At 44.0% G+C, this 20,713-nt stretch overlaps 1 protein-coding gene across 30 annotated transcripts in view; it reads right to left on the bottom strand.

The window, feature by feature from the left end:
• Nucleotides 1-1,873: 1,873 nt before the first annotated feature.
• Nucleotides 1,874-20,713, bottom strand: part of LOC148056371 (uncharacterized) — a 35,346-nt gene continuing 16,506 nt past the window's right edge. For 9 of the 30 annotated variants that reach the window (XR_015703183.1, XR_015703170.1, XR_015703169.1 and 6 more), the window contains one exon: nt 19,110-20,567. Coding sequence is in view for 6 of the 30 variants with exons in the window: in XM_087750640.1 (XP_087606766.1) it covers nt 2,240-2,251; nt 3,098-3,218 (133 nt within the window). In the remaining 24 variants the exon portion in view is untranslated. The other 21 variants (XR_015703178.1, XM_087750643.1, XR_015703179.1 and 18 more) reach the window with 17 other exon arrangements.

Here is a 20,713-nt window from a genome sequence, read left to right on the forward strand (position 1 = left end):
AATATAGAAACAACCGTTGTGTCTGGAAGCGGTCACCTGCTCCAACAATTCTACACCTCAAAATAAACTGCTGCTACGGTTGATGTTCATCACCCACCTTGCCTGATGACCTCAGGCCAGACCTTCCGATTTGCATGTAGTTTTGCGAGTCGCTTTACACTTTCAAAACAGAGCGCTAGCTAGGCACATAGGCGCCGACAGGGGCACGTTCCCTCTGTCGCTGCGTGCCGACCTTCCTTCTCGCAACGCTCCGCTCGCCTCATCCCTTCGGTGTCCAGCTCCCTACTATGCATCTGCAGCAACAATAAAACCAAGTCGACCGGGTGCTCACAAATACCCTAGCAAACAGCGAACCTTCCCCATTCTGACTTCTTCACTCTGCTAACCTTGTCGATTCGAGCTTTACGCTGTGACCTGCCAGGCTGATGCAGCGCCATCAGTGAGTTACAAAAAAACCAAGACAGACAGACAGTAATACCCATGAGAAGTAGACGCTGACCTCTTCTTTCCCCTACCCCAATAGCCACATGCTGGACTCATCCTTGCCCCCAGCCTCCTAACGCGGCTCCGCTCGCCTCCCGTGCCACGCCTCCGGGGTCAGCATCCATGTCAGGCACCTGCTCGTGTAGTCGGTCCGTCTCCAATGATTCGGGAACTGTAACCTTCGATGCCGGCTCCGCCTCGGGAGATTGTGGAGACACACGCAGATGTTACATACTGCTTTCCTAAACAGAGAGCCCACCATGCAAATCCCTTGGACCGACTTAGGTACTCAAGCAACACAGAGAGCCCAAAAGCACAAATCCCAGAACAATCGATCTCAACCTCCATCGTGGCCCACAACGCCGTCTGCTCACCTTCGCTGTCACTCCTCGCTCGGCTGCACCGCTTAGCCCAGACCTATTGCTTAAACCGCAAGATTAAGTCAAACCACCCACCGACACGCAAAAATTACGCTTACTGCCAAATAACCCCAATATAGGCAAAGACCGATGATAGGCCAAACACCAAAAGAGCTACAAGTAGCAAATGACCGTGGCTCGTGTAAAGACAGACTCCTCCTTTATGGAGAACTAACTCCTAAAGGACTCCATGAGCCGCAGGACGGAGAACCCCTCGGTAGACAGCACGCTCGCATAAGAGCGCCGACATGTACGGGACAGGACGCTGGGCTGCCAGAAGCTACTTGTGTATGCAACGCTACTATTAGATAACGCTGCACTATAAAGCCTTAAGCTGAAACTGCACAGTAGTTACAGGAGACCTGACAGCAGACAGATGCTGAACGTGACTTGATGGTCACAGAATCTCATGGAGACGGGCGCCAAAAATCTCACGGAGGCCCCTCAGACCCAAACGCTTCATGAGAGATGCTTCTGGCCAAAATACGAGCTCAATGAGGAAAAGCCAAAGGTGATGCGGAGCGAGCTATTAAAATCTCCGTACAGAAGCACGCATTACTTGAGATGGCAGGATGGTTCTGCCAGGTCAGTCGGACCCAAGCACCGGGTTCTAATGCCTGTCCAGTGCTGTCCGTGATATTTCTCACGGCCTGCCACGTAACAGACGGGTCGCCCATCTGGGACCGCGTTTTGCATGTCCCAGCCCCTCCCCACCCCCGTGATGAAAATCAAACCAAACAACTAAGGACTCTACTTAATCACCTCGGCTTCTTAAAGAAGCTTCCTTCCTCTGCTGATGGTCAACACAGACAGCCTGGTGCTGTTCCTCGCATGCGGGCTGGCCCTCGGATGCCTCTACTGCCAAAGGAAGAGAAAATGATTACGCTCCTACAACACGCTCCATCCTCTTGTTCTTCGAGAAATCAAAAGAAAGCTACCATCCCTGACCGCTACACAACAGGAGTCTGTGCAGGAGATGGCCGAGCCCAGCCCCACAAACGGCAAAAAAACTCTGCTATGACCCTGCTTTGCCTTGCGGCAACAGCACCCGCCATCGGAGGGCCCCAAACCCGTTTGGGACTCCCTAGGAAATTCAGATACAATTAGTTCAAAACACCTGGCAAATAAGATACAACCTAGAAACACATGTACCCCACCTTATCCCAAAAACCACTCAGATAGCCCGCTTCCTCCCACACAAAACTCGCGTCTTCAACAAATACACAGAACAACGTGACACCAAACATAACAAAATCCTTACCCTCTGACACACTCTGAAAGGTATTAGCGCACCCGCATAATAAATACTCACGCCGTCGACCCGCGTACCGACTTCCTCAGGGCCAGACCTGCAAAGACAGGAGGAATCCTGACGTTACCTCCCCAGATGTCCCCAGAGCTCCGCTCCCCTCTCTGCTGCTCCCATCGTGGGAAAAAGCTGGTGAGGATAACTACAAAAGGAAAAACAAAAAAAGAGAGGAAGGAGAGCCACAGGGACCTGGATGTCAAAAGACAACCTGACCTTACCTGCAGGAATACACAACAGAAATCCTGCAAAAAAACTTCTAACCAAAAGCCAGAAAATAGGACAAACCCAGGAACCTCCAAAAAACCAGAACATTGCACCGCACAGCAACAGAGACTGCCCGATGGATGGAGCTGTGAGGACAAGAGGGCCGCCACAAAAGCGGCTCGAGACCCTTGAGCCCAATAACCTACAAAGCCCCGTTGGGAATTACAACGGCAGTCCGCCGATGGAAAAACCACAACAGCGTAACACAGTGACTCGAAGATCTAAAATGGACACCGTACGACTACAGAAACCGGTGCTAAAAACACTATAAACAAGAACATCGCTGTCATGACCAACACTAGAAAAAGCCTCATTGGACACTTAAGGAAAAAGGCAAAAAGAAAACCAGAAAAAGCTCGCACGCCCAGGACTGTGATAAGACACACCCTTCCCTGGAGATTTAAGAGCACAAATACACATCCTGTTCTCCAAGAAACACGAGGGAAGACAGCGACGCAAGCCTGCACTGGAAATAAGTGCCTAGTCAATGCCTCTAAGTTACAATTTCTGTGACATCCCAATGGACGGTGAAGGGACAGAAGCAAAAATTAGCTCAGCGAATGAAATAAGAAGCACGGAGGAGCAGAGACCCGAGACTTCTGGAGGGTATATTTTGATGTACCTTAATGTACCCAATGCAGGGCCAAACATCAGACGAGTCTCGTCTCAGAAAACTTGTTCCTATGCAGAAGCCCGGACAGTTTAAGCTGCGTCTCTCGTGACTTCCTCCCATCTCCCGTCGGCTGTGGGGAGACAAAACCAGAACAGACCTGATCAAAAACCAAATTCAACTGCATAACCCTTCTGAAAAAAAAAAAACAGTGAACCTACCTCCCTTACCCAACCATCCCCCGCTCCCAAAACTTCGAAAAACCCCTTCTCTTCTCCTGAACCCGCAGGGAAGGAAAGCCACTCCTTCCCAACAGCTCCTGCCCTGTATTCACACCCCTGAACCTCCCATGTCAGCTGCTCCTCTGGAACTGCTCTTCTAAGCTGTACCCCACATTCTGTAAGCTCCCCTTACCTTTCATCTTCCTGTAGACTCCAGGCTCTGCTACAAACCCGCAAAATCAGTGAAGTCCTCATGCTTATGATCTATGAGGTACCTACTGCAAGCCGTAAAGGTTCTAGGGACAACGTGGTACTCTGTTAGCAATTAAGAAAGATGATGGACCGTTCCGTACTCTGAAAAACACTATGCCTTATGTACCTGCTGCTTTCTTGAAGAATGTTAAAACTCCATATGCATATAGATACAAGATGCCCACCTTAAACGCTGCTAGATCATCTCACCATCAGTCCTATTATGAAAGGCTATCGAGAACTTGCATGGCAGAACTAGTGAAGAAAACAAAGTTCTATCTTCAATAGAGCCAGAAATTCCAAAAACATACAACACACTTAAAATAAAAAAAGAAAATCCAAGCTCAGACTATTAATCCATCTTACCGCTCCTAAACACCCAATACAATACTGAGGAGAAAAAAAAAAAGAAATAAATCTGCACACAAGTCTGTTTTTTACTATACATGATGCTGAACCTCGACTAGTCCCAAAGCCCTTACCTCAAACAAATGCTTCTGCTTCTCTCAATATCAAAACACACCTACTCAAATAACTAAAGCAGATCAAAATCTGGAATTGACTGAAGGAACAGCAGAACACTAACACCACTGAAACCCAAAAGCAGAATGAGCTGCCTGAGTTGAGGCTGTGGCTCATATACCCCTGGCCCCGCCCACCACCCTTCCCACACTCACCTGGGAAAGGGGAGGGACAAACCACCAGATGGCATAAAGGCTGCCGGAGGAGCAGCAAGGAGGTTTCTTCTATGCCTTAGGTTTTCAATGTGTAAAGGACTTAAATGGGGAAAGTGACCCTTACTAGAAATGAGAAGATCTATTCTTTTACAGCAACAGCATCTATCGCATTGGCAACGTGACCGGGTAAGGACTTAAATGTATTTTTTCTGGGGTGCAGATAGAATGAGATAGACCTCCTACCAAACTACGTAAGAAAGAAACCCGTTCAACTCATTAGTGACATTATTACCAACAATTACATGCTTTAGTTTCCCATGAAAAAAACAGGATGTTATGGAATTACGCTTCGTTGCTAGTGAAACCGCGTGCGCTACTTAACTTCCACCAAAAGTACGTTCCAGATAGAACTGAATGACAAAGCGTAATTAAATCCCATAAAAATCCTTTTTTGAAAATTCCTCCGGTCGCAAAGTAAATTATTTACTGTAAATCACCAACGGTTCAGTCACCTCAATGGTCTCTCTGACGGACTCCCTTAATAGAACTAGATGAGTCCTAAGAGACAAAAACCACAAAAATCCCATAGAAACACAAAAAACATCTCAGAGGCCGTATGAGGCAGCTGAATGAATGCCTAAGTAGCTAGAACAAATATAAATTGCAAAACACAACAAAAAAAACCCACGGGAGATCTGTCAATAAAAAGAGGGGAAGACTATCGCCTTCTCTGAAAAACTCAAGAGCAGATCTGAACTGATGGTAGATGTCTTTGGGGTACCAGCCACCAAATAGAAATGTAGCGTAAGACAAAAAACCAAAGGGACTGCTGCGAAGCACGAAGATGGCTTTACAAAAGGTTAGGCAGAAGGAGAGGCCCCGAGGAGGGCAGAGAGACCAAAGTAGTCTCGAGGACACAATGAGCTCTAAAAGGAGTCACGCAAAGGACGGATGTCATCGGGGACCGAATGGAGGCACGCCGAATGGGTGAGAGGACGGAAGGACCGACTGGGGTAACGGAGGTGGACTCGGGAAGGGCTCGGAGGGGAAAAGAGGTGCACAAAGCTCCCTGCTGAGCTAAAACGGGGCTCTAGGGCGTAGGGGGTATCTCGCGAGAGCTCGGCAACGGAGGAATCCCGAGGGGGCCTGAGACACCAAAGAAGCCTCAGAGGTATCAATGAGGAACTCCGAGGGGGATTTCAACAAAGTACAGATGTCGTCAGGGGATCAGGGGCTGAACGAAGGCATCCTAAATGGTGAAGAAGACGATAAGAGGGCTCTAAAGCGCACCAAAACAAAAAAAATTGCACTGGAGCTAAAGTGCTACGAGACTGCTGTGCAGTATGAGAAAGGACTCGGAAGGCATCGTTATATAGAGTAGAGGAATTATGAGAGGGCAGGGTAAGAAAAAATGGCTTGGAGACACAGCGAGAGCCTCGGAGGCTCAGGAGAACATCTCGGCAAACTCCACGTGACTAAGCGGGAGAGGAACCGAAGGAAGACGCCCTCGACGGCAGAGAGACGAAAGAGCGCTGGTAGCAAAGAAAGACGGGAGGCTCCGACTGAACGAGAGAGGTGGGAAAGGAGATATGGTGCTACAGGGTGCCGTAGAGAACGAGGAACATCTCGGGAGGCGTCGTGACTGTGGGGAGAGGGGCGTCGAGGGGGGCTGACAGGTGAGAGGCGGCTTGGGACGACAAGGAGGAACTTGGGTGATTGTCCGAGTGGAGTACCGATGGCCTCGGGTGGTCGGAGACTGAACGTGGGAATCCTAGATAGTATAGAGGAACGAATGACTGCTGCATGGCTCAAAGTGCTACAAGAACGAGGTGGAGCACAAGGAAAGGTCTCGGGAGGCATCGTGAGCAAGAGAAAAAAAATGTCCTGAGGGAGCAGAGAAACAGAAAAAGGATTGGGGACATGACAATTAAATCCGGAGGGGATCTGAACCAACTAAAGTTGTCATCAGACAGCCAGGGAACGAATAGAGGCACGGCTAGAGGAAAGAGGCCGGGATAACTGGGCCGGTCACAGATACGGACTCGGGAAGTCTTCTGAGGGAACGAGAGGGGCGCGAGGTCCGCTACGAAGCTAAAGGCACGCTAAGGGTGACCTCGAAGGCATAGATAGGCATCGTGACGCCGTTAGAGGGGTCTTGAATGGGCCGGAGAGACCGAAGAAGGCTCGGGACACGAGGAAGACGTCTGGAGGGGATCGGAACTTTAGCTAGAAAATCAGGTGAAAAGACCGACTTAAAAAAAAAACCAACACCTAAAAACCTAAGCCAAAAATGGGAATATACTTTTTAAAAAGCATCTGTAGTTTTAAAATAACTTCATGCTGACATCGGATTATGCAAACTAAAAAAAAACTCATTCGTTTCTCTCTAAAAAAAGACAAATCCCCCGGATAGTTTCCTTTTAGCCTATCGTATCTGTAGACACGATTTCAAAACTAACAGATGTAAAGTCAAGAGAGAAAAAGTTACGGCATCTGCACAACATACTTCCTACAAACAGCTGCTGGAGGGAAAGTAAAATATAAAAGTAATAAAAAAAAGGAAGGTTCCACCCAAAATCTCAGATGTCCTCGGGGAGGCCAGGGACCAAATGGAGGCACCCTAGATGTCGCACAGGACGATAAGAGCGCTCGGAGGCACAAACGAACCCGATTAAATAAGGCATCGAAAAAGGTTCCTGGGGAGCGAGAAGGGCGCAAAGAGCGTTACAGAGCGAAAAGACGGCTGTGGGGCACGAGGACCGCCTCGGTAAGCACGATGATGGCAGAAGGGGGGTGTCGAGAGCGAAAGAGAGACAGAAAAAGGATCTGGGTTGCAATGCGAAACGCAAGAGGGTGCCCTAACAATGTACTCACGTATGTCCCCGGGGGATGAGCGACTGAACAGAGACATCCTAGATGGCAGAGAATAAGGTAAGAGAGCTCTGGGGCTCAGACAAAGCCTGAGCAAGGGTTCTGTCTGAATGGGAGAAACACAAATAGCGCAACAGAGCTCAAAGGGTGCTGTGGGTCTCGGGGGGACATCGTGACAGGAACGGGATGGCTCCGTGAGATGGGGGAACACGGACGTAGAAACAAATGAAGATTCGCCGAGGCGATGAAGTACGCGGGAGAGGATCCGAAGAGAGCACGGATATCCTCGAGAGACCGGGTACCGAACGGAGACATCTGATGTGGCAGAGCGGAAGGTAAGAGTGCTCTGGGGCAAAATGAAAGCCTGTGGAGGAGTTATCTCTGAGTAAAGCAAAATCTTTAAAAGCGACGGTGATTAAAGAAATAAGGAAAAAAATAATAGAGACGGTGAACTAAAACAGAGAGGTAGAAGTAAAATTTGAAAAGAGAGGGCATTCAGGAAAGACAAGAAATAATTACAACATAAAGACAACGAAACACAGACAGTGAATGGGATAAAAGACAACAAAATTTTAAAAGCGACGGTGATTGAAGAAATAAAACATTTAAAAGTAGCATTGCTAAACTAAAACAGAGATGGAGAAAGAAAATCTAAAAAGCGATGGCAAAGAAGCAAAAAAAAAATGTAAAAAAAGAGAGCAGAGAGAAAAAAAGGAGGCATAGAAAGAATATTTAAATAGCAAAGGGGATTAGGGAAATAAAGGTGAAAAACAATAGGGACAGGGACATAAAACGGAGATGATGAAAGAATATCTCAAAAGCGTGGAAACAAAGGAAAGATAGGAAATAATTAAAAAATGAAGATGCTGAAATGAGGACACTAAATGGGATAAAAGGAGACAGACAAGTTTAACAGCAATGCTGATTAAGTAAAAAATTTTTAATAAGCTAGAGCAAACTAAAACGGATATGTAGGCAAAAAATGTAAAAGGCAGGGCTACTAAGAAAACACAAGATACAAAGAAAAAAAGGCAAAATAAACACAAGGAGTAGGATCAAAGCAGAAAAACAGTTAACAGTACAGCAATTGAGGAAATAAGGGCGCCTCCCAGCTTCTTCACTCAAGGTCCTTGAGCGGTGTAAGCGCTACTTAGCGACAAACAAAACGTCAGTGCGTTACCAACATTGTTCTCATCCTAAATCCAAACCGCAGCACTGTGCCAGCTACTTGGCCCAGCCCCATCTTCGCTTCATGGGTCCCACCTGGGCTGCCCTAGCTGGAACCCATCAGGAACTGAGGCCATCACCCCAGCCCCACAGCACATCACTGCGTCCCCTGGACCCAACCGCAGCCGCTCACCCAGAGGCCAGGGGCTGGAAACACATCTGGGGTCACAAAGGAGGCAGCAAATGTTTGTTCCTTCACGCCCATCAGAAATCCCAGCAATGAGCTGGTTACGAGGCTTGGTGCCCAAAGGCAGCGGGACAGAGGGAAAAGAGGGACGAGGAAAGCAGAAGGAAGGATGGAGGGAGGTAGAGAAGAGGTGTAGGACAGGGAGCCAGAAAACGGGATACTGGGAACAAGAGAGGGACGGGGAACCGCACAAGGGTGTTGAGAGAGAGAGAAATGGAGTGCAGCGAGGAGGAGGATGGGGAGATCCCACAGGAACAGGGAGCAACAGGGGGCAGGGGAGAGAGACAGAAGGGACCGAGCGGGACAACAGGAACAGCAGAGAGGCACAGAGAGAATAAGAGACACACAGGCAGCGGCGCGGGGTGGCGGGGCGGATAGAGAGAGACAGAGAAGGAACTACAAAAGGGGGAAAAAGCAGAAAGAATTAAAAAAAAATGACAGGAAGTTGGATAGAGGCAGTCACAGAAATAGAAATTAAAAAGCAACAAACATAGGCAAGAATTAAAAATTAGAGAATGTAAGACAGAGCGAGAAATAGAAAGGGAACAGGACAGAGAGGCAGGAAATGTAAAAAATTGTTAGAGAGAGACAGATTTGAAAGGGAAAATAAAAAACAATGGAGTACAGGAAACACGGGAAAGAAAAATGGGACAGGGAACTAGATAAATGGAGACATAGAAATAAGACGTTAAAAGCAATACAGTACATGACAAGAAAGTATTAAGAATAAGGGAAAGGGAACTAGATAAATGGAGACATAAAAAGAAAATTTTAAAAGCGACAGGGTAAGGAAAACCAGAAAAAAATTAAAAACAGGGAGAGCAAACTGCGTAAAAGATGAGAGAGAGAAAAATTCAAAAAGGATGGGACAGGAAAGAATTAAAAAACAGGGATAGGGACCTTGATAAAAGTAGACCTAGAAGGAAACTTGAAAATGCAAAGAGGTACAGCACAGTCAGCAAAGAACTAAAAACAGGGACAGCAAACCAGATTACATATGGAAACAAAATTTTAAAAGCCGAGGGATAAAGAGAGGGGAAAATGAAAAAAATGGCAATCTAAATAGAGACATACAAAGAAAATAGATGAAGTGAAGCACAGGCTGGAGGACAGACAGGAAAGCATTAACAAATAAGCACATTGGATGGGATAAAATTAGACATCGGAAAAATAAAAGCCACGTCTCTTAGGAAAGACAAGAAAAAACTACAAAATAAAGAAAGGGGGACAAAGAGAGAGACGCATACAAAGTAAATTTTAAAAGCAACGGGGTACACAACAGACCGAAAACTATTAAAAAGTAAGGATAGGGAGCTTGATCAAAGTAGATATAGAAAGAAAATTTCAAAAGCAACTGGGTAGAGGACAAACAGAAAGAAAATTAAACACAGAGGCAGCAAACTAGATAAAAGTAGACATAGAAACAAAAATTTTAAAGCCGAGGTACTAAGACAGGAAAGAATTAAAAAAATAGCAACAGCGAACCAAACAAATGCAGAGAGACAGAAATTGTAAAAAGCGACCGCACTAAGGAAAGATGAGAAATAATTAAAAAATAATGACAGTGAACGGAATAAAGGTAGAAAATTTTTAAAGCAACAGAGTTTAGGGAAATAGAGGAAAAAATTTAAAAGTAGGGGCACTGAACTGAAACGGGGACATAGGAAGAAAATTGAAAATCAAAGGCACTAAGGAAATAATTAAAAATAAAGACATCGAAGGGAAAAATGTAGACAGGGAAAGAACGTTTTAGAAGTGATGGGTATGAGGGAAATAAAGGGAAAATTAAAAGATAGGGACAGCGAACTAAAACAGATGTGGAAAGAAAATTTAAAAAGCAACGGCACGAATGAAAGAAAAAGAAATAATTTTTTAAACAACAGCAAAGGGAATAAAAGTGGGCATAGAAAGAACATTTAATAAGCAGAGGGCAACTAGGGGAATAAAGGGGAAAAATTGAAAAATAGGGACAGCAAACTCAGAGATGGAGAAAGAACATTGAAAAAGCGAGGTCACTAAGGACAGACAAGAAATTATGAAAAGAAAAGACAGCAAAATAAAGACTGCAAAGGGAATAAACGTAGACAATTTTAAAAGCGACAGGGATTAGGGAAATAAAGGGAAAATTATGAGATAAGGAGAGCAAACTAAAACAGATGTAAAAATAAAATTTTTAAAGTGACGGCACTAAGACAAGAAATTATTAAAAAAATTCAAAGGTAATAAAAGTAGGCATAGAAAGAAGATTTAATAATCAGAGGGGAATTAGGGAAACAAAGGAAAAAATTATGAAATAGGGACAGTGAACTAAAATAAATGCAGAAAGAAACTCTAAAAAGCAAGGGCACTAACAAAAGACAAGAAATTATTAAAAGACAAGACAGCAACATAAAGAGAGTGAACGAGGTAAAAGTAGAAAAATCTGAAAAGCAAGGGGGATTACGGAAATAAAATGGGAAAATTTAAAAATAGGGACTGAACTAAAACAGAGATGTAGAAAGAAAATTAAAAGCAAAGGCACTAAGGCAAGACAAAAAATAATTTAAAAATAAAGACGGCCAACAGAATAAAAGTAGACAGAAAATATTAGAAGCAAATAGAATTAAGGAAATAAAGAAAAAAATAATAGCGACGTTAAACTACAACAGGGAAGTAGAAAGAAACAAAATCTAAAAAATGATGGCAAAGAAGCAAGAAAAAAAATCATTTTTAAAAGACAGTGAAGGGGAAAAAAGTAGGCATAGAAAGAACTTTTAAAAAGTGAGAAGGATTCAGGAAATCAAGGGAAAAACTAAAAAATAGGGACAGAAAACTAAGATGGAGATGTGGAAAGAAAATTGAAAAAGCGACAGCACTAAGGAAAGACAAGAAATAATTAAAAAATAAAGGTAGACAAATAAAGACTGTGAATGGGGTAAAAGTAGACCAAAAAATATTAACAAGAAAGGTGATTAAGAAAATAAGGAAAACATTAAAAAATAGTAGCATCGAACTACAAAAGAGACATAGAAAGAAAATTTTAAAAAGGAGATCGCACTAAAGAAAAAAAATAAAAAATACTTCAAAAATAAAGACAGCGAACGAGATAAAAGTAGAAAATATTAAAAACCAAAGGATTAAGAGAGAAAAAAACCTAAAAAATTGAAATGGCGAAATAAAAGGCATACATAGATACAAAATTTTAAAGGCAGCGGCACCAAGGAAAGAGAAGAAATAATTAAAAAATAAAGGCATCAAAAGTAATAAAAGTAAGCATAGAAAGAACATTTTAAAAGGGGGCCATAAGGGAAAAATTAAAACATAGAGACAGCAGGCTAGAACAGATTAAAATAGAACATCTAAAAAGCAAAGGAACTAAAGAAAGGCAAGAAGTAATTAAAAGAACAGCATAATAAAGACTGGGAACGGCATAAAAGAAAATTTTAAAAACTAACGGGGATTAGAGAAATAAATGGAAAAATTAAAAAATAGTGGCAGTGAACTTAAAGAGATGGAGATGGAAAATTTTAAAAGTGAGGGCGCTATGGAAAGACAAGAAATAATTAAAACATAAATACAGGGAAATAATGACAGCTACTGGAACAAAAGGAGACAGAAAACTTTAAAAGAAACTGTGATTAAGGAAATAAGGATAACATTCAAAAATAGCATCACTGAACTAAAATGGAGATGATGAAAGAAAATCTAAAAAGCGATAGCACTAAGGAAAGACAAGAAAGGGCAATCAAAAACTAACAGCAGCAAACGGGATAAAAGTAGAACATTTTAAAAGCCAAAGGACGGAGAAAGGAAAGAACTAAAAAATAGCAGCAGTGAACTACAATGCAGAAATAAAAAAAAGAATTCACTAAGGAAATACAAGAAATCATTCAAAACTACAGATGGTGAACAGGAGAAAAGTGGGCTGAGAAAGAAAATTTGCAAAGCCATGAGCATTAGGGAAAAGAAGGGGAGGGAACTAAAAACTAGGGACAGCAAAGGCAGAGCAAGAAAATTTAAAACGGGAGGGCCCCAAGGAAAGACAAGAAATAATTAACTAGAGCACAATAAAGACAGCAAAGGGGATAAAAGGAGACAGAAAATTTAAAAGCAATGGAGATTAAAGCCATATTGAGCAAATGAAAAAACGGCGATGGCAAACTATAAGGAAAATAAGGAAAAAATTAATCGAAACTGTGAACTAAAAGAGAGATGTAGAATTAAAAAATTGTAAAAGCAATGGCAGTAATGAAAAACAAGAAAAAATAATTAACATCTCGTGACAGCAAAGGAGATAAAAGTAGAAAATTTTAAAAACCAATGATCAAGATTAAGAAAGGAAAAAAGGAAAACCCAAATATTAAGATTAAGAAAGGAAATCGCTAAAAAATAGCGACAGCTAACTACAACACAGACATAAATAGAAATTTTAAAAAGCAAAGGCACTAAGGAAAGACAAGAAATCATTAAATAATAAAGACAGTGAACAGGATAAAAGTAGGCATAGAAAGAAAACTAAAAGAAAAAGAAAGCAAACTAAAAGAGAGCTGTGGAAAGAAAATTTTAAAAGGTAGGGCACTAAGGAAAGACAAAAAAAATTAAAGATAAACACATCAAAATAAAGACAGGAAATGGTATAAAAACAGACAAACTTTTAAAAGCAATGGTGATTAAGGAAATAAGGAAAAAATTTTAAAATCCCATTGGTGAACTAAAATGGAGATGGACAAGAAGATTTAAAAAGTGATGGCACTAAGGAAAAACAAGAAAGAATAATTAAAAATTAATGACAGCAAACAAGATGGAAGTAGAAATTTTAAAAGCCAAAGGATTAAGAGAGGAAAGCAGTACAAAGTAGCAACATTGTACTACAATGCGGACATAGACAGAAATTTTTAAAAGCGACAGTGCTAAGGAAAGACAAGAAATCATTAAAAATAAAGACAGTGAACGGAATAAAAGGAGGCATAGAAAGAAAACTTAAAAAGCAATCAGCATTAGGGACAGTGCACTAAAACAGAGATGCAAAAACAAAATTTTAAAAAGCGAGGGCACCAAGGAAACACAAGAAATAATTAAATATAAAGACAGCAATTGGAATAAAAGCAGACAGAAAAATTTAGAAGCAATGGTGATTAAGAAAATAAGGAAAGGTTAATAAACAGTGACGGCAAACTAAAACAGAGATGTAGAAATAAAATTTTTAAAGTGAGGGCACTGAGAAAAGCGAACAAATAATTAAAAGTAAAGACATCAAAGGGAAAAAAGTAGGTGTAGAAAGAACATTTTTAAAGCAATGAGGATTAGGGAAATGAAGGGAAAAATTAAAAAATAGGGACAGCAAATTAAAAGAGATGAAGAAAGAAAATTTGAAATTTTTTTTAAGTTAAAATACGCATGGAAATGTAACTTCAAAAGTGACAGGGTACACAACACAGGAATAAATTAAAAAATATGGATCGGGATCTTTATAAAATAGACATAGAATGAAAATTAAAAAAACAACAGGGTTCAGGACAGATGGAAAAATTTAAAAATAAAGACAGTAAAATGGTTAAAGTAGACACAAAGAAAATTATAAAAGCAACTGGGTAAAGGACAATCAGAAAAAAATTAAAAATGGGTAAAAAAACTGGTTAAAAGTTGACATAGATAGAAAATTTTAAAAGCAAAGGCATTAAGATGTGAAAAAAAATTAACATAAGGGTAGGGTGAGAGAGAGAGAGAGACATAGGAAGAAGATTATAAAAGCGGAGGCATTAAGGAAAGACAAGGGAAAAGTTACAAAATAAAAATAGGGAGAAAAATACAGAGAGACATAGGAGGAAAATTTCAAAAGCAATTAGGTGCAAACAGACGAGAAACAAATAAAAAAGTCAGTGGATTGGTTAAAGGAGACATAGAAAGAAAATTTTAAAAGCTACAGGTACAGGATAGACAGCAAACCATAAAAAATAGGGACAGCAAAGTAGATAAACTTTGATGTAGAAAGAAAATGTAAAATGTGATGGCTTTAAGGAAAGACAGGAATAAATCAAAAACTAAGAATGGGAAAAAAATAGAGACACACATAAAAGTAAATTTTAAAGTCAACAGGGTACACAACACAGGAAAGAATCAAAAACTGTGGATAGGGAGCTTGATAAAAGCAGACATAAGAAGAAAATCAAAGAAGCAACAGGGTACAGGACAGACAGGAGAGAATTAGAAAATAAAGACAGTGAACTGGCTAAAAGTAGCCATAGAAACAAAATTTTAAATTGACGGAGAATAGTATCAACAGAAAAAAAATAAAAAGAAGAACAGGAAACTAAATAAATGGAGACATAGAAAGAAATTTTTTACAGCAACTGGGTACAGGACAGAGAGGGAGGAATTAAAAAATAGGGACAAGGAATCGGATAGCGGGAGACATAGAAAGAAATTTTTAAAAGCAACAGGCTACAAGAAATACAGGAAAGAATTAAAAAATAGGAACGGGGATGACAATAGAAGGAAATATTGAAAGGAAATTTTAAAAGCGAGGAGGTATGCAGATGAAAGGGAGGACTTAAAATTCAGGGAAAGGGAGCCAGGTAACAGGAATTCTTGAAAGAGACATCAAATAGCAATGGGGTACAAGAAATAGAGGGAAGAATTTTAAAAATCAAGAAAGGAAGCCTGATAGAGAGAGACCTAGAAGGAGTTTTAAAAAGCAACTACATACAAGAAACATAGACAAGAATTAAACCATTGGGACAGGGAGATGGATAGAGGACAACATAGAAAGAAAATTTAAACAGTGATCAGGCACAAGAAATGGGAATATTAGAAAAGCAGGGACAGGGAGATGGATAGGAGGAACCATAGAAAGAAAATTTTAAAAGCTATGGAGTGCAGGACAGAGGGAGGAATTAAAAAATAGGGACAAGGCACTGCAGAGACGGAAATGTAGAAAGAGAAATTAAAATGCAACGGGGTACAAAAAATACAGGAAAGCATGAAAAAATAGGGAGAGGGAGCCGCAAAGAGGGAAACAGAAAAAAATTACTAGGTGAAGTGGTACAGGGCAGAGTTCACAGAAGAATAACAAGCTTTGGGGAGCCAGACAGGTAGGTGGGCCAGCAGAGAGGGAGACAGAAGCAGAGACAGGCAGGGAGGCAGGCAGGCAGAGATCCGGGGAAGGGCAGCAGAGGTGGACCAGGATGCACACGAGAGAACGCGCGACTCGACGCAGCTCCTGGCACCGGCAAGAGACCTTTGCTGCCCTAATGCTTTTCTGTCTGCCTCGGCAGCAGGTGCCTCAACGCTCCTCCACCACCAAGCTTCCCGGCGGCTCTCCCGTGCAGCCGATGGAGGCGCTGAGCTCCCAGCACTGTGTGCTGGTAATGCGCTCTGTCAGGGACACTCAGAGGGATGCTTCCTCGCTGCAGGCACTGGTCATTCATTGCTGGAGGCAACTGCCTGCAGGACTCCCTTGGATTCCTTCCTTGGACAGTTCCCCTTCATCAGCTCCCTCAGGCAGGCATGCCTGGACAGACCCTTCCCTGACCAAAGGGACGGATTAAAAAAATAGGGACAGTAAGCCGCATAGTGGGAGACATAGAAATAAAACTAAAAAAGCAATGGGGTACAGGACAAATAGGAAAACGTTAAGAAATAATGACAGGGAGACAAATAATGGGATACACAAAAAGAACAAGTGGCGGGGTACAGGAAACACAGGAAAGAATTTTAAAATAGGGACAGGGTGGAAGATAGAGGGACAAATAGAAAGAAAATTCAAAAAGCGATGGGGTACAAATCGCACAGGCGAGAACTAAAAAATAAGGCCACGGAGCTGGCGAGAGAGATACGTACATATAAAGGAATTTTAAAACAAACAGGGTGAAGGAAAGAGTGAGCAGAAATAAAAAATAGGAAAATGGAGCCAAATAGAGGGAGGCATAGAAAGAAAGTTTGAAAAGCAATGGGGTACAGAGCAGAGGGAGATATTAAAAAAACATAGGGTCAGGGAGCTGGATAGGGAGGAGATATAGAAATGAAAATTTAAAAGTAATAGGCCACAAGGCAGTGCAGAAAAACTGAAAAATAGGGAGAGGGAGCTGGCTAGAGAGACACATAGAAAAAATTTAAAATGCAACGGCGTATTCTCCAGAGTTGGCAGAAGAATAACAAGTTTTGGGGAGCCATGCAGGTAGGTGGGCAGAGAGGCAGACGGAGGAAGGGAGGCAGGCAGACATCTGGAGAAGGGTGGCAGAGATGGGCCAGGATACAGAGGAGAGGACGCGTGACTCACCACAGCTCCTGGTGCCGGCAGGAGACCTTCACCGCCTCGACGCTTTTCTCTCTGCCTCTGCCCCTTCCTCCTCTGCAGTGCTGCACGCCGGACCCTCGCCCATTCAGCAGCATGCAGCGGGCACCTCTATGCTTCTCCTCCGCAAGGCTTCCTCAATACCTGGTGGCTCACCCACGTAGCCAACAGAGGCACTGAGCTCCTAGCACTGCGTGCTGGTGTCTGCCCTGTCGGGGACGGCTCGGAGGGATCCTTCCTTGCCACACAGACTGGCCGTTCCTTGCAGGAGGCACCTGCCTGCAGGACTCCCTCCTCAGCCCATTCCCCTTCATCAGCTTTCTCAAGCAGGCATGCCCAGGCAGCCCCCCTTCACACAGCAGGGCCAGCCCCATCCTCAGCCTCGCTGGCCACACCTGGGGCTGCCCCAGCTGGAGCCCATCAGCAATAGGGGCCATTGCCAAAGCCCCACAGCACATCACCCCCTCCCCTGCACCTCTCCACAGCCACATGCTCTGCACCCAGGGGCTGCAAACACATCCAGGGGCACAGACGAGGCAGGAAAAGTTTATTCATTAATGCACGTAAGAAATCTTGGCGGCGAGTTGGCTGCAAGGCTCAGTGCCCAAATGCAGCAGGACAGAGGGAGAAAAGAGAAGAGAAAAGCAGGCGGAAGGACAGAGGGACATAGAGGTGTGGGACAGAAAACGGGATGCTGCGAACAAGAGAAGGACAGGGAGCAGGACAACTGTGTAGAGAGAGGAGAGCAGAAGAAAGACTGCGGGGGTGAACAGGGACAGAGAGATGGAGGAATAAATAAGAGAGACAGGGAGCAGGAGAGAGAGGCAGAAGGGACCAGCAGGACAACAAGACAGACAAGACAAGGGACAGGGAAAATTCTGAAGTGACAGGGGAAAGGAAACATAGCCAAGAAAAAAAAAAATAGAAACAGCGGGATAGAGGTAGATGTAGAAAGAAAATTTTGTAAAAGCAACAGGGTACAAGAAACATAGGGAAGAACTAACACATAGGGACAGGGAGCTAGAAAGAGGGAGATGTAGAAAGTGTGAAAAGTGACAGGGTAGAGGACAGAGAGGGAAGAATTATCAATTAGAGACAGGAAGATGGATAGAGGGAGACATAAATAGATTTTACAAGCAACAGTATACAAGAATCCTACACGAGAATTAAAAAAACAGGTACACGGAGCTGCAGAGAGGGAGAAGTAGGAAGAAAATCTGAAAAGCGACGGGGTACAAGAAACACTGGCAAAAAATTAAAATTAGGTCAGGGAGACAGAAAGGTAGCAAGAAAATTTAAAAAGCAACTGGGTTTGAGAAACCTATGCAAGAATTTAAAAACTAAGGATGGAGAAGTAGAAAGAAAGTTTCAAAAGCGATGCGGTACAAGAAACATAGGCAAGAATTGAAAAATAGGGACAGGGAGCCTGACAGAAGGGAACTGGGGTGGGTTGACCTCGGCTGGCCACCGGGTGCTCACCAAGCCACTCTGTGGCTCCCCCTCCTCAATAAGACAGGGGGACAAAATACAACAAAAAAACTTGTAGGTCGACAAAAGGACAGAGGGTCACTCGCCAATTACTGTCACAGGCAAAACAGACTCAGCTTGGGGAAATTAATTCCATTTATTGTCAATCAAAATCAAGAGTAGGACAAGATTTGTTCTTCTCTTATTTTGTTTTATTTGTTCTTATCTTATCAACAGATAAGAACAAATCTAAAAACCGCCTTGCTCTTTTTTCCTGGGCTCATCTTCATGACTCCTGACTTTCCCACATCCCACCCCTGAGCAATGCAGGGGGACAGGGAGCAGGGGTCGCACTCAGTTCATCACACATCATCTCTGCCGCTCCTTCCTCCTCATGCTCTTCTTCTGCTCCAGTGTGGGCTCCTCTCCGCAGGGCCACAGGTGCTGCCAGCAGCCTGCTCCAGCGCAAGCTCTCCATAGGGTCACAGCTTCCTTCAGGCACATCCACCTGTTGCGGCACGGGGTCCTCCATGGGCTGCGAGTGCATGTCTGCTCCACCGCGGACCTCCACGGGCGCCAGGAGGACGACCTGCCTCACCGTGGCCTTCACCACAGCCTGCAGGGGAATCTCTGCTTCGGTGCCTGGAGCACCTCCTCCCCCTCCTTCTTCACCGACCTTAGTGTCTGCAGGGCTGTTTCACACTCACGTTTTCTCTATCACAGCATCTGCGCAGCATTTTTTACCCCCTCTTAAATGTCCGTTCCAGAAGCGCAACCAGCATTGCCGATGGGCTCAGCTTGGACCGGCTGCAGATCCATCTTGGAGCCGGAAGTGGCTGTGCCTGACATGGGGGCAACTCCTGGTGTCTTCTCGCAGAACCCACCCCTGCAGCCCCTGCCCTGCCCCACCTAACAAAACCTTGCCACGTAAACCCAATCCAACAGCGATCGCCTGCAGGACAGAGAAGGGGGACTGAAAAATAGGGAAAGGGAGCCACAGAGGGAGAGGTACAGGGGGGGAAAAAATAGCGATGGGCTACAGGCCAGAGAGGAGGAAGTGACAGGGAATCAGCCTGAGAGAGATGGAGAAAAACAAAGAATAGCGATGGGCCACAGGGCAGAGAGGGAGGACTTTAAAAAGGGGACAGTGAGGTGGACAGAGATAAACTGAGAAATGCCAAAAAACCTTGATGAGCTGAAGGGGAAAGACTGAAGCTGAAGGGGAATTAAAGAATAGGGACATGGAGCCAGACAAAGAGAGAACGATAAAGACAAAAAGCAGCTATGGGACAGAGAGGGAAGAAGTTAAAAGACAGGGACGGGGACCTGGAACGAGAGAATTTAAGAAAGAAAAAGTCTATCTAGAATACAGAGCAGGGACAGAGGAATTAAAAAATAGGGACATGAAGACAGAGAGGTGAGAGGTGGGAATTGTGAAGGGCTAAAGGGCAGGCGAGGAAAAATTTAAAAAGTTGGGATAGGAAGACAGACATAGATGAAGAAAGACAAAAAGAGTTATGGGCTGCAGGACACAGACAGAGGATGAAAAAAGGACAGGGAACAGGACAGAAGCGCAGAGAGAGAAAGAAAACATAGGGGTAGAACAACAGATAAAGAGGGGGACTTGGAGAATGAGGGAGGGAGAGGTGCGGGGAAGTGGAAAAAAATGACAGCAGCAAGAGAAAGAGAAGGCGGGGCAGGGAAGGACCAGGATGCAGAATAGGGACGACACGGCCCCAAGGGTCCAGGACTCACTGCAGCTCCCGCTCTCCAAGCCGCTTGGAGAACTGGACACCTCGGACGTGTCTTTCTCTCTCTCTCTCTCTCCTGGCCCCGTAGCTCCGGTTGCTTGACTGTCATCCACCTAAGAGAACAGACTGGTGTCTTACAGCTCTTACAATACAAGGCCTCCCAGATACATAGCCTCGCACGTGCACGTGTTACCTGGCTGTACTGTGCTTCCAGCTACGCATACGGACCCTGCAATGCACGTTGGCAATTGGATCTGCTGAGGGCTATGCTAAGAGGGATCCTTCCTCACACTGAGAGGCAGGCTGTCTCCTGTCTGCAGCTGGAGGCAGCTGCCGGCTGGCTCCTCTTTATTTTATTCTTCAGCTGCTTTACCTTTTTCTGGCTTCTCCAGCTTCAGCTGCGGCAGCTCCTGTCCACAGCCAGGAAGCGTCCAGCTGTCCATTTTTGCCCATGCCGCTAGGAAAATGAGGCCAAAGGCAACCCACACAAACCTGAGCCAGATGCAATCACCAGCATCCCTGGAGAGCAACCGCCAACCGAGTCCTCAGTGCTGCCTCTGGGAGAGGGAAAGAACAAGCAACCAACCATTATCCACAGGGATGACTGCAGCTCTCCTCAGGCAGGAACCCCTCCTTCTGCAGGAGCTGCTGGAGACGCCGCTCTTTCCCTGAACTGAAGCTAATAGCACCTGCATTTAAGGAG

This window comes from Nipponia nippon, unplaced genomic scaffold (assembly GCF_047370975.1).
Source record: "Nipponia nippon isolate SJK-2023a ecotype South Korea unplaced genomic scaffold, ASM4737097v1 scaffold_14, whole genome shotgun sequence".
Classification (NCBI taxonomy): Eukaryota; Metazoa; Chordata; class Aves; order Pelecaniformes; family Threskiornithidae; genus Nipponia; species Nipponia nippon.